Source organism: Corvus kubaryi, unplaced genomic scaffold (genome assembly GCF_017639235.1).
Source record: "Corvus kubaryi isolate FWS band 111438036 unplaced genomic scaffold, C.kubaryi_AGA036_p1.0 37387, whole genome shotgun sequence".
NCBI classification, from domain to species: Eukaryota; Metazoa; Chordata; class Aves; order Passeriformes; family Corvidae; genus Corvus; species Corvus kubaryi.
Window position 1 is genome coordinate 14,459,006 of NW_024581129.1, and position 13,082 is coordinate 14,472,087.

At 49.0% G+C, this 13,082-nt stretch overlaps 1 protein-coding gene across 6 annotated transcripts in view; it reads left to right on the forward strand.

The window, feature by feature from the left end:
- Nucleotides 1-13,082, forward strand: part of SEC14L5 (SEC14 like lipid binding 5) — a 39,781-nt gene that overhangs the window by 13,677 nt on the left and 13,022 nt on the right. For all 6 annotated transcript variants that reach the window (XM_042036927.1, XM_042036926.1, XM_042036928.1 and 3 more), the window contains 5 exons: nucleotides 6,206-6,355; nucleotides 6,466-6,597; nucleotides 8,691-8,819; nucleotides 9,450-9,660; nucleotides 11,327-11,439. In XM_042036927.1, coding sequence (XP_041892861.1) covers nucleotides 6,206-6,355; nucleotides 6,466-6,597; nucleotides 8,691-8,819; nucleotides 9,450-9,660; nucleotides 11,327-11,439 — 735 coding nt within the window. The remainder of the gene's footprint in view (nucleotides 1-6,205; nucleotides 6,356-6,465; nucleotides 6,598-8,690; nucleotides 8,820-9,449; nucleotides 9,661-11,326; nucleotides 11,440-13,082) is intronic.

Here is a 13,082-nt window from a genome sequence, read left to right on the forward strand (position 1 = left end):
CAGTAAATGTGTGATGTGACATTTGACTGCCGTGTTTTGCTCTTTCAAGCGTTAGTCACACGAGAGCTCTGCTTCCTTGCCTTCCCATTTTGGTTTCTCTCTCTCCACACTGGGCTGTGGCACACAGTGGTTCCTGGATAAGGTGTCACCTCGATAGTTTTTGGTAAAGGCCAAAGCTTTGTGCTGTTTGTGACCTCAACTGCTCCACACAGAGCTCCTTCTCCCAGCAGAGGAGAAGGCTGCAGCAGGGTAGCTTGAATGGGATATTGTTCCTCCTCAGACAGGAGGTCAGGCACGTTGGTGGCTTCCTGGGATGCCTTTGTGCAGCTGCAGTGCAAGGGCCTGGGTTTAGGAGGTTTGCTGTGGCCCTCAGTTGTGCCTGTATTGCAATAGATGCTGCTGCTCCCTGAATTGTTTCTTTCACCAAAATCTGAAGGAATGAGGCAAATTATTGGCTGTAGTCCAGGCAGAGATAACACTGGGTCAATGTTTGTAGCCAGGCTACTGTTGTCCCATGCACTTCTCGTTGGCAGATCTTTTTCCTCTTGCCAACAGAAGTGTTTCTTTTTTTCCCTTGGGCCCCAAAGACTTTTACTGTGCATACTCTGCACCTCCTTGAAATGAAGTTCCCTTTTCCCTGAATCAGTGCCTTTCTGTACCCTAAATATGCATTTGGTCCCTCCCACATTGTTCCTTGTATATTTTATCTTGCTTTGTGGTTAGTGGGAAGCTGGTATCTGATCTGTTCAAAGCACGTGGATTATTGTGTCTGGTGTGTGCAGACTCTGCGGTTCCCTTCAGCACTGAGACCAAGCAGTGGGAGGGACTGCAGGATGAAATTACTTTTTCCTAGAAGGCCTGAATCTGCAGAGGAATATTTATGTATCATTAGAACTGCTCAAAAGCTGCTCCAAATGCTTCCACTTCTTACATAAAAGTGATGAGGTGTCTTTATCTTGCTTCTCATCATCTCTTTTCAAAGGGATGATGATCTGGGCATCTTCAGCTCAAAACCTGGTATTGTATCTCCTCCTCACTTCCTTTCCTCTGAACACAGAGGTTCCTTTTTCCTGGCAACCTGCACATGGCTGTAACATGACCTTGAAGAATCTCATTAATTAATACAGATTTAAACATTGTCTGATCAAGAAAATTTGAAGCGTTTTAGCACAAGGATGAAGTCTTACCCTTGTCACTTATTCAGGTAATATTGGCTATAAATTCTGTCTACATCAGGTGCATCACAATTAAGTTTCTTTGTGCTCTACACGATGTTGTTCCCCCCCCCCCAGCTTTTGCACTCCTGAAGTCCCATCTAACAGAAGCTGCCTCTGGAAGCACATGGAAGCCGCTCAGGACCCAGCAGGCTGGAGGGAGCTGCCTCGAGGTGTGCAGGGGGTCTGGCTGCTGAGATGTTTTGTTTCCTGCAGTAATTCAGTGGTTACACATCCCTGTTGTCGTGCATTCCTGAGGCCTCTGTGGTGTAATTGATTTCAAGGTCACTTCCTAGAAAACCCTGCCAAGGAGAAACAGGAGGAGCTGTGGGTCCTGTAGGAACCAGCAGTGACACAGCTCTTAAAGTGGAGGGGCAGGAGCACTCTGGCACTGTCAGGATCTCTGACACCCTGGAACTGGGAATGTGCAGGACTTGCAGAGGGCTCCTGCTCTGCAGGAGAAGGGGCTGAGTGGGTGGAGTAGGGGGGGTGTAGAGGAGGGTAATTTCCTCTTTTCTCTGTGGCTGTGAGGCTTTAGAATGTCACTTTTGGGGTTTGACACTTGTGGTTTTGTATAATTTGTTCTTGTTTGGCATCTGGCTGACCTTTGGAGTAATCTCTTCTCACAGATGTGGCGTTTGTGTTGGTTATTGTGTATTTAACCAACAGTTTAGAACAATTTCAAGCATGGCTTCTTGTACTGTTCTCAAACTCTCTTCTCACAAGCTGATTTTCACTTACCAGTGTTGGTCCCATAATCCATTTGGGATGGATATTTACCAGATCAGGTAAAACCACTTGGACACATTTCCCAGGAGATCATGGGGCAAAACCTTGGTCAGAGCATTCTGCTGATTTCACAGTCAGCCATATCACTATTAATGATTGCTCCCTGTAATTAATCATTTGTCAGCTTCAGTGACACTAAGGGGTCTTTGCTGGGATGCAGAGGTCACTGTAACCAGTTGGAAATATCCTTATCCTAGTTTGGGCTCCCTTCAGTGTGAATGGAGAATCTGACACTACTGAACCTTTGAGATCTTTGACTTTCCTGCATGTTTTAACTTTTCAGCTAGAAATTGTTTCACTTGTAATTTTTTTTCATTTAATTTCTTCTTTGTTGAATTTTTTCATTCCAATGAACTATATCTAAATGCTTATTTCTTCTTTATATTCAGATGCACCCAAAAATAATTGGTTATAGTTCTAAGCAAAATATCTTGATGAGTTCAAACAGATTCCAAATCCCTCTGTCTTCACTCTTGTGAAATTTAATGTTTAATTTCAGTTTCAGGACTGCAGAGATTTAAATGACACTTTGAACTATTGGTCACAGTCCACTATAACAAAAGCACTGATTTTTGCAATAATTCTTTTGTCAGAAATCTGACAAATTGGATTTCGGGAAGGACACTGGTGGGCCTGAGCCAGCACCTCTTGTGAAATGGTTGGTTTGGGTGTGAGGTGTTAATCCCAGTGGGATTTAGAGGAAGGGAGGGAGTGGCTTCATGGCACCATTAATTTTATATTTTTTATATATATATATTTGATCCTGTTGGAGACTTCAGTCATCACAGTGTCTGCCTGACCTGCAGACCCACAATAGACCCACTTTAGCACCCAGTGGTGGCACAACACTGCTGTTGTTCCTTCTGGGAAGGGAGAGGCACAGAAGGGAGAGACAAATCCTAGTTGCTGTATCCTGCTCAGGGCAGAATTCCTGCAGCGAGGAGCTGAAAGAGCAAGTGCAGGCAGCCAAAGCATTAAAACAATTAATACAAAATACTCTGTGCCTTTTATTTCTCTGGGGTGTTCTGTTGTCCACCTTGGACTCTGCAAAAGCCCAGAGGAGGAGACATAACTGATGATGGCTTGAAAAAACTTAAGTATTTCTCTGTCTTTATAAGCTCCCTCAGTTTCCCTGTTGGAGCAGCAATGGACTGTCGCACAGTGATTTTGAGAAGAGGATGCTGGGCACAGAAATGGGCTGCTCTCCTGCTCAGCTCAGAGTCTGCAGGGATGGGAAATCTGGGTGCTCCGGGAACAGCTTTGCTGTGACTGCAGCGTGGGGCTTCAGCTGTCCTTCATGTGATCTCAGGCATCTTCCCTGCTGTATTTTTAGAGCTGTTGTGCAAAGAAGATTAGCAAAGGACTTAATATCGATGTGGATATGGATTCTTTCTCAAATATGGCAATGTTCCCCCTATTTAGGCGATGTGTTTGGGCTGGTGTCACAGTTATATCACCAGGCTGTGCACTGCCATGTGCTTCTGCCCTGGCCTCTCTTCCTACTCCAGATGCTGTTTAGCTGACTGAAATAGTGGCTGCACTCTTTGTCCTGGTCTTAGTTTTGCTGGATCTAATGACAGTTTATTAGGGAGCCTGTCTCCAGCTGGATCAGGTCCATATTTAGTGGAGAAAGAAACAGCTGGGAGTTGAGATCCAGTGGTTTATCTTCAGATGGGAGCCACAGACACCTGGATTCAGTGGTGGTTTCAGACTGGCTCTTGTGGTCTCTCTGTGGTGAGGGGGCACCTACAGGTAAAGCTGTTCAAGTGAAGCCTTTGGAGGGTCCACTAGAACAGCTCTTGTTTGTTTGGAAACTCCCTCAAATGTTCCTGGCACAGCTGCACCCCTGAAAGAGCAGAATCCCAGAATGGTTTGAGTGGGAAGGGACCTTAAAGCCCATCCCATCCCATCCCATCCCATCCCATCCCATCCCACCCCATCCCACCCCCTGCCATGGGCAGGGACACCTTCCACTGTCCCAGGCTGCTCCAAGCCCCATCCAGCCTGGCCTTGGACACTGCCAGGGATCCAGGGGCAGCCACAGCTTCTCTGGGCACCCTGTGCCAGGGCCTCCCCACCCCCACAGGGAGGAATTTCTTCCTAACATCTGATTTAAATGTGTCCTCTTTTAGTTTAAGACTCTTTCCCATTGTCCTATCAAACTGCCCACCCTTGCTGTGCAGTTAATTGGGGCAGCCTTCTCTCAGGGAAGGGCTTTCAGTGACACTTTTTGCAGGTGTGTTAAGGGGGCGTGTATGGAGTGACATGGGACAAACAGCTCAAAAATAGTTGCTAAATATTCTGGTATCCCTGTGGCCTCAGCATGCACTGTCTGACCACTGGGACTCCAGTAACAGAGTGGGTGGCCTGGAGGGACACCTTTTGTATGGGCTGGAGCACAAGAGACCAGCAAGGTGAAGGCTTTGGCCTCAGGATAGCCCTGGATGGTGGTTTGGAGTCTGGAGGGTTGGGAGAGGACAGGTGGAAGCACAGATAGGAAGTGTTGACTCTGCCTGAGGAGATGAATGTGCAGGGAAGAGAGCAGGTACTGAGGGGTGCAGCCCTCCTGCCATGTGGCCCTGGAGCAAAGGGCAGGGTACCAGGAGAGGAGAGCTGGGAGTGTCCTGTGGCACTGCCTGACACAGATCCATGAACTACCATCCTAACAAATTAAGCTGCTTAAAGCAGTGAGTGTGCTCCTCTTGGCTGGAGCCAGGTGGATCTGTGCTGGAAACAGTCACTTAACAGGGGAATTTTGGATTTATCTAATCTGGTTTTGTTATTCCTGTGATGAGGAGTGAAAAGCACGGGTAGAAGAATATGGGAAGAGTTCTCTGGGAAGTGTGGCAAAGCAAGCAGAACGTTGCTGAGGGACTGGGAGAGCAGGGTTTCAAACCTGCATGCTTTGTTCTGGCCGGGACTCCAGCTGGCAGCTGCCTGCACTTCCCTCCTGATACTGGAGCAACACAATAATCTGAAATAACTTCTTTCCCGTCCAGAGGTCCGGGAGCAGGAGATATGGAATGTGTCCTTAAGTGCCTGGGCTATTTTGGGAGCAGGGGACATGAATCCGTGCAGGGGCATCCAGGCTTTGAATTGCTGTGGTAACGGGGAGCGTGGCACTGGCAGCCTGGCCCAGCTCCAGCATCAGCACATCAATGTTTGCTTTTGGGGCAGAGAACTCATGAATATTTTTATTTTTCTGTGCTTTATAAAATGGTGGTGTCTTCTGGAAGATGGGAAGATGACAGCAGTTCCTAGAGAAATTGCCTTGGAATGATGGCAGAAACACCTTATGATGAAAATGTGGAGCTCTGAGGGTGCAGTGGAGGGAGAGCACAGGTTCTCCTCCTGCAACAGCTGCAGTGGAAGTCTGGGCAGCTTCTGCAGCGGCCACATATTTACAACAGCAACACAACATGCAAGAGGTTTTTCAGAAATCCAAGGAAAAACATTGCATCCTGCAAACATCTTGGGATATAATAAGAGATGGAGAAGTTAGGGAAGGAGCAGCAACAGTAGGTTGTAAGTTACTTGTAAGTAACTTGTTGATGCAAGTTAACTTTGCTGCAAGTGCCAGGGAAGACTGGAATTCTGCTAGAGCTGATAAAGAAGCTTTGGAGAAAGGAAGGATGTGCTAATTAGAACAGGGAAGATTTCAGAGCCAGGACAGAATTGTTATAGAAATGGATAAATTGAGGCAAAGTGAGTAGCTAATAATTGGTGGTCTCACCCTTGATAGTTTAGGGCAACCAGAACTGTTTGGCACATCACGTTTTAAGGCTCAGGAATATTAAATAGTTTTTAGTATCTTCTTCAAACAGACAGTATTGACCCAGAGATTATAAAATTCAAGTCTTTAGCCAGCAGAAGTTAGCAGAGCTGTGTTTGCTTTTGCTGGTTAGGAACTTCCTGATGTTGAAGTGATGATTCCCTTCCTAGTATTCTTCAACAACGGGATTCTGTTTCTACTTCGTGTGAGAAGGAAATGTTATGTTAGGACATGCTTGGCTTGTGACTGACACAGTGCTGTCCCTGCTTGTAACTACTCTGCTTTAACTTCACCTCTGAGAAAACTGGAGCCAACTCAGGGCTTCAGGGGCCTCTTTTTTGTTGGATTTTCACTGTAAGGGAATTAATTAATTCAGAAAGAGTTAAAATTGATTTACCCAGAAGTAAATTTACTTTATTTTCACTTTTAGGCCTATGAGAAGCGCTTTCCAACATGCCCAGAGATCCCAGTCTTCCTGGGGAGTGAAATCCTGCACGAATCCAGGAGTGAGGACGGAGCCATCCATGTCATTGAGCGGAGCTGCAAGCTGAATGTGGATGCTCCCCGGCTGCTGAAGAAGGCAGGTGGAACCTTGGGAGCAGAGAGGCCTGGATTTTGTTGGCTGGCTCAGATAGTTAAATGCTCCTCAAGTTAACTCTTTCCTCTCTGTATTTCCCTGCTCCTCTTCAGATTGCAGGAGTAGAGTATGTCTTCTTCATCCAGAAGAACACTGTGAACTGGAGAGAGAGAACGCTCCGCATCGAAGCCCACAACGAGACCTTTGCCAACCGTGTCGTGGTCAGGGAGACCTGCAGCTACTCAGTGAGAGCTCTGCTTTGGCTGTCTGTGCTGGGAGGGGTGGGAATTGTGCACTCACACACAGGGTGAAGGTGCCTGAATGGGTTTGAGCACCTCTGCAACACTGGACTGTGGTTGGAGACTCTCAGGCTGGAAAGGCTCTTGGGTCCTGGGTGTGGGCTTGTTCAGTTGCTTTGGAGAGGAACAGGAAGGGCCTGGAAGGACAGGACAAGGAGGAATGGCTTCCCAGTGGCAAACTGGATATTGGGACAGAATTGTTCCCTGGGAGGGTGGGCAGGCCCTGGCACAGGGTGCCCAGAGCAGCTGTGGCTGCCCCTGGATCCCTGGCAGTGTCCAAGGCCAGGTTGGACATTGGGGCTTGGAGCAGCCTGGGACAGTGGGAGGTGTCCCTGCCTATGGCAGGGGGTGGAACAAGATGGGCTTTAAGGTCTTCCAAACCATTCTGTGATTTCATAGGGCTTGAGAAACTCCTTTAGATTGGTTGTGATTCTCTGCTTGGAGTGAAAGTGGAAAACAGAGTTGGTGCTCCAGAACTGCTGGTATTCTCTCAGTTTCTTTTTGATTGGAATTCAGGCTAACAAAAACATCTAGAGCTTGGGCATGTATATAAATCTGGGTATCTAGAATTAAACCCTTACTATTCATTACTATAAGGGCCTCAGTGAAGTCTGGCAATTAATTTTGCCCACAAATAAGTGAAAGTTTTAGCACCTTGTTTGTCATTATTTTCATGCTCTAAAGATTTGGAGAAAGGACTTGAGCCTGATCTGTGGCCTGGGCTGTCTCCATTTGAGGCTGTTTCTGTGCTGTTTCACTGTAATGGTGCTCTTAGGGCCCAGTCACCATGAAATAGCCTCAGCTGTTTCTGGAAGCAATCAGATCCTGCCTGTTGTTCCTCACACAAATGTCCAGATCCTGTTACTTACCTGCCCTCTTGGCCACTGGACAGCAGCTTGGCTTCTCGGGACTAAGCAGGCTGTAAGGAGCTTCAGGCAAGAGGAGGAATGGAAAAGCTGTGAACATTTTGGATGGTGACGGTGTTCCTGAGCCAGAGATCCCTTGGTGGCTGCATGAGGCTTCCTAAAAACTGCAGTAAATCAAACTTCCATCGTCACCAAAGGCACTGACAGGTCTGAAATGCTCCCAGGTCAACTAGGAGCTTGTTACACTTGCTGATTTTGGCTGTGTTCTTAGGAAGGAAACGTCAGCATCTGGGCTTTGAGGGGAACAGGGTAGGAGCTGCTGGCTGCATCCTCAAGATGGTTCCCTGCTCTATTTTTACCAGTTCCCTTTTCCCTGCCAGAGTGCACCGGAAGCAGGTTTATTCTCATCTTTCCTTTTCTGCAGTGTTCTCTGAGGCAACTTGGAGAAATATGATCCTGCTCCTGCAGTTACTTTAATATCTCCCCAAGGAATTTGTCCTTTATGGTATCCTTGTGTGGGGGCTGGAGTTGTTTTTCTTTCATGTCAGTTTGTGAACAGCAGCACCTACAGAGAGAAGGCAGAGTCCCCTCAGGAAAGGGTTAAGTTTAAAGGAGGAAAAGATTTTACCATATACAGAGTAACAGAGGGGAAATAAGGGAAAGGTGTGTGCTGAGCTGACAGTGGGAAAACTCCCTGCTCTGCCATGTCCCCAGTGTTTTGGGGAGAAGGCTGATGTTAGTGGCTGAGTCTCCCATCCAAAACTAAAACGAACCCTGGTTTGCATCTTTCTTCCTTGCAGGTGTAGGAGTTTTAATTGCATGTTCCACAAGGCCATCCCTTTCCATAAAGAGACCTTGACATGATGGTTTGAAGTGGGCAGTTCCACTGCTATTTTAGTGCAGCTTTTGCTACTACAGTTCAGGTCTGCTGGGGCAGAGATGGGTTTAAATCTTGATTTCCTTGTGCATGTGAAGAATGTTGGGTTAGCAAAAGTCTGGATGTTCAGTTCTCCATGAATTCTCACGGTGGGAATGAACCTGGCTGGTCAATCCAGGTCTGGCAGTGCTTCCTCTGCCCCCTCGCTCTGTAGCTGTGGAGGTTAAGCAGCCAGTGTGGTGCCAGGGCCATGAGCCACTTGGCACCATCCCAGCTGTGTGTTCCCCTGGCTGTAGGTCCACCCTGAGAACGAGGAGTGGACGTGCTTTGAGCAGTCGGCCTCTCTCGACATCAAGTCCTTTTTTGGCTTCGAAAGCACAGTGGAAAAGATTGCCATGAAGCAGTACACTTCCAACATCAAACGGGTAAGGTGGGCTTCCCTGGCTGCCAGAACACCCCAAATCCTCTATTTGCCTTTCTGTAAACAGACCCAGTGTAGTTTTGTGCCCTTGCTTATGGCTCTGAAATGCCCCAGTTGGGCAAAGGAAGAAAAAGCCGGTGTGCAAAGAGCACAGAAAGATCTGCTGGCTGGAATGTGTCTGTGCAGGGATGGAGCAGGCTGTGCCAGAGGAGGGTGGCAGTGGATGCTGTGGGTGCCAGGCTCCTCGGACACTGAGGACACTGTTCTTGTGCAGGAAGGGGAAGTTCTGGGTGAAAATCAGCGCCCTGTCTCTCCAGAGCTCGGGCTTGGGTTAGTGGCCCATTCCTCTGGGCTGCAGAGGAGCAGGGCAGCTAACTGGGTTTGGGAGCAGGGGGATGGGGTAAAAGTGCTCTAAAGGCAGCTGCATCCATAGACTGGGATTTGCCTGGCCGTTATTGTAATTCATCATTCATAGGGGGCTTCCACACTGGATGTTTTTTGACAGGATCGTGGGGATGGAAGGAGAGCTTTCCCCTGTTTATCCCTAGCAGCATTAGTCATCTCTCCTGAGGAAACTCCTGCACCTTGCTGGCTCTGGAGGAGGCTTTTTCCTAATGAGAGTTCTCCCCTTCAGGGCAAGGAGGTGATTGAGCACTACCTGAAGGAGCTGATCTCCCAAGGGATCACGTTCATCCCTCGCTGGAGCCCTCCCGCGGCGAAGGATGAGCGAGCCCCGGCTGTGGGACCGGACCCTGGTGACATCCTGCTGGATTCTGGGGCTGCTGGCACCAGCAGGGAGCAGGCTGGGAGCCCCTGCCCTCCCTCAGAGGCTGCCAGCCCTGACGGTAGGCACTGCCCAGGCAGCAGCTCTCAGTCAGTAGCACTGACCAAGGAGCTTATTTTCATTTCTCTTGGCATCAGGTTTTTCATCTGGAGTGTGGGGGAGGAGGAGGGAAAGCTATTTTCTTTTTTCAAGAAAAACAAACAATGGAACTGTTTTTTCCCTAAAACAAAAAAGCCATGCAGGCAGTATGTTTTGGTGCTTAGAAAAAAAAAATCAGGCTTGATCAGCTCTTTAAGGTATTTTATACTTTAAACTGGAGAAGGTGTCTTCAGTATGGAATTAAATATTTTATCTCTTCTAAAATTAATAGTCTTGGGGACAGGTTTGGATGGCTTTTGGCCCTGTATCAGGCCAAGACAAGCTTTGTGGAATGTCTCCTCATGCCTTTTTCCCACAAAATGCCTGAATCAAACTTCATCTTTCTGTGTGTTGGTCTGATGATATCTTCTAGACTAAATAAAATACTTCTCTGGCAAAAAGAAATAGCAGGCACCTTTGAATCCAGAGCTGTTGTAATAGAAACAGTTGTTGTCATTCCTGAGAAGGAAAGGCAGCACTTGTTTTGCTGAGTGTAACTAGGGAAAAAGCTTGGAATTTGGAAATATCAGTAGTTCTGCTCTCACCTGATCTCTGGGAGTTTTCCTGGAAGAAGATGGGAATCCACAGAGAAGCTGATTAGGAGAAATGTTTGAGATTAAAGTTAACCTCAGAGTGGTGGGTCCCATCTAGCAGAAGAGGAGAGTAGCCCTTATTTTTCTGCCCATACTCCTGTTCAGGAAGGGATCGCCTTCCCTGGGCGTGCTCCCCACCTTGCTAGCTGTGGGGGTTCCATGGAGTGTCTCACTTCCAAATGCAGTTTCTGTATTCTCCTGCTCATCCTGTGGGTGTCCAGGCCTCTTTTCGCAGGTGATGGCATCTACTGAAAACCTTGTGCCTGACAAAGAGCCAGCTCTGAGGTGTCCCCAGCCCTGCTCCCTGTGTCTTCCAGCCCAGCTTCTGCCTGGGCTGCTCCCCCCAGCTGCCCTGTTCTGCTGGCTGGCAGCTGCCAGCCCTGGGTGGCACATCCCTCTGTCCCTCAGGGCTGGCACATCCCTCTGTCCCTTAGGGCTGGCAGTCGCCAACCCCTTGTCTTTTGTCTCTGAGCTGGAGGGGCCTGGAGCTGCTGGTGTGCACAGGACTTGTCCCCCTGCCAAAAGCCTCCCTTGCTGTCAGAAATGTGTTGTTGTTCTCGCTTTGTCTCTGGTGTCCCTGGGCAGAATAATGGCTTGGTGTTCCAGCGAGCCTCTTGTCACTGCAGTTGTGCGTGAAATTTGGGACACATGGAGATGGAAGTGCCCTGGAAGTGGAGTGGTTGGTGAGCTGAGTGCCAGAGCTCATGATAGATCTTTTAAAGCTCCTGCTGGAGCAGTTCAGGCCTGAATGGAATACTGGTGTTCTCAGAGACAGGTGGAGTGATCCAGTTGTGATACAGCAGGTGCTGCCTGTGGCCTCGTGCCCCAATCACCGGGAGAGTGTCCCCCAATCTCTCCCTCCCTCCTTCCAGCTGCTGGAATGAGGCTTCTGAGCAATTCCCATGTAAATCATAAGGAACTTGATGTGTAGAAACAACTGCCCATCTCCCTCCTGGCTGTACCAGTCTCCTCTGAGTTGTTGTTTCCTCCCTCCAGCTGACAAACTGGACGCTGATTACATCGAGCGCTACCTGGGCCAGCTCACCCCGATGCAGGAGAGCTGCCTGATCCGCCTGCGCCAGTGGCTCCAGGAGACTCACAAGGGAAAGGTGGGTAGGGCGGGCACAGAGGGGCACCCAGGGGGGTCCCACCTGGGATGGGGCACCCTGGATGCACAAATACACTGGGGAATGAGAGGCTGGAGTGTGACACCACAGGAAGGGACCTGGGCGTCCTGGTCCATGCTGAGCTGAATGTGACTCAGCCCTGGCAGCCCAAAGGGTCACCGTGTCCTGGGAGCATTGTCCTGCTCTGCTCTGTGCCAGAGTGGCCTCACCTCAAGTCCTGGACACCACAATATCAGAAGGATCTAAAGCTGTCAGAAAGTGTCCAAAGGAGGGACATGAGGATGGGGAAGGGTCTCAAGGGGAAGCCATAGGAGGAGCAGCTGAGAGCACTTGGCTTGTTCAGCTGGAGAAGAGGAGATGAAGCACAGAGCCCACCTGAGCAGCTCTGGTCTCTGCTCTCTGTGACCAGGGACAGGACCCAGGGAATGGCTGAAGCTCAGGGAAAGGCTCTTCCCCAGAGGGTGCTGGGCACTGCCCAGGCTCCCCAGGGAATGGTCCCGGCCCCGAGGCTGCCAGAGCTCCAGGAGCGTTTGGACAGCGCTGCCAGGGATGCCCAGGGTGGGGTTGTTGGGGTGTCTGTGCAGGGCCAGGGGCTGGATCCATGATCCTTGTGGGTCCCTTCCCACTCAGGAAATTCTGTGGTTCTCTGATTTTTCCCTGAAAAGCAGCACAGGCACTGAGGGACAGTGAGGCACTGAGGCACTGCTGGAATGTCCAGAAGCTGCTCGGGCTCCTTTTGGTTAAAGGAAAGTCTCTGTCAGACTGACAGGGTAACTGGTATGTGGCTGGGAAAAGAAAGGGTTTAGAGCAGCTTGAATGCCTCAAGAGGGGTTTAACTCCAGATTTCCTGATGGAGAGGGGATTAGGAGGGAAGAAAAGAAGGACCAAGGATAGCACCAGAGAGAGAAGTTGGGTGGGCTGAATAGATAAAGGGTTCTTAGGAAGAGGAGCAAGTGATCCCCCTTGGAAGCAGGTAACAGCTGGGTGAGGTTTCAGCAGTAGAAGCTCCCTGGCTTAGAAGGAAACAGCTCAGTCAGTCAGGATGGGTCAGGTGAGGTACTCTGCATTCCTGGGTTTGGGAAGATTTTAATTCTTTTTCCTTTACCTGGCCTTTCCAAAAGAGACTGCTGCTTACAAGGGGCTTTGGCAGTCCTTTCTGCATGCTGTGCTGTATGTCTCAGAGCTGAGCATGTCTCATCTGAGTACAGAGAGTCTGAACATGATTTAGAATGCTGTATTTTCTTGGAAAAGTGAATGTGAATCACCCGTGTAGAAACAAAATGTAGCAAAGATTCAGTGCTATAGTTCTGCTGCTGTTGAACTCCTGAAGTTCCCCCGTGTGTGAGCAGGCAGGTGGGTTTTGTTGGTACCCAGGAATGTGGATGGAGAAACAGCTACCAGAAAACCTCAGGCTGAAGAGAACAGGAGGTGTTGGGGCAGTGTGAGAGGCTCCCAGCAGCTGATATACACCAGACACCAACAATGCTGAATGTTGAATTGTAAGAGCTGATAAATTCCCACCACCAAATATCTGCCAAAGCTGGCCAAGGCCACTGGTGTACAGTGGCATCAACAGCAGGTTGGATAACTTGGACCATGTCCAGAAGGGTGGTGGCTGCTGGATG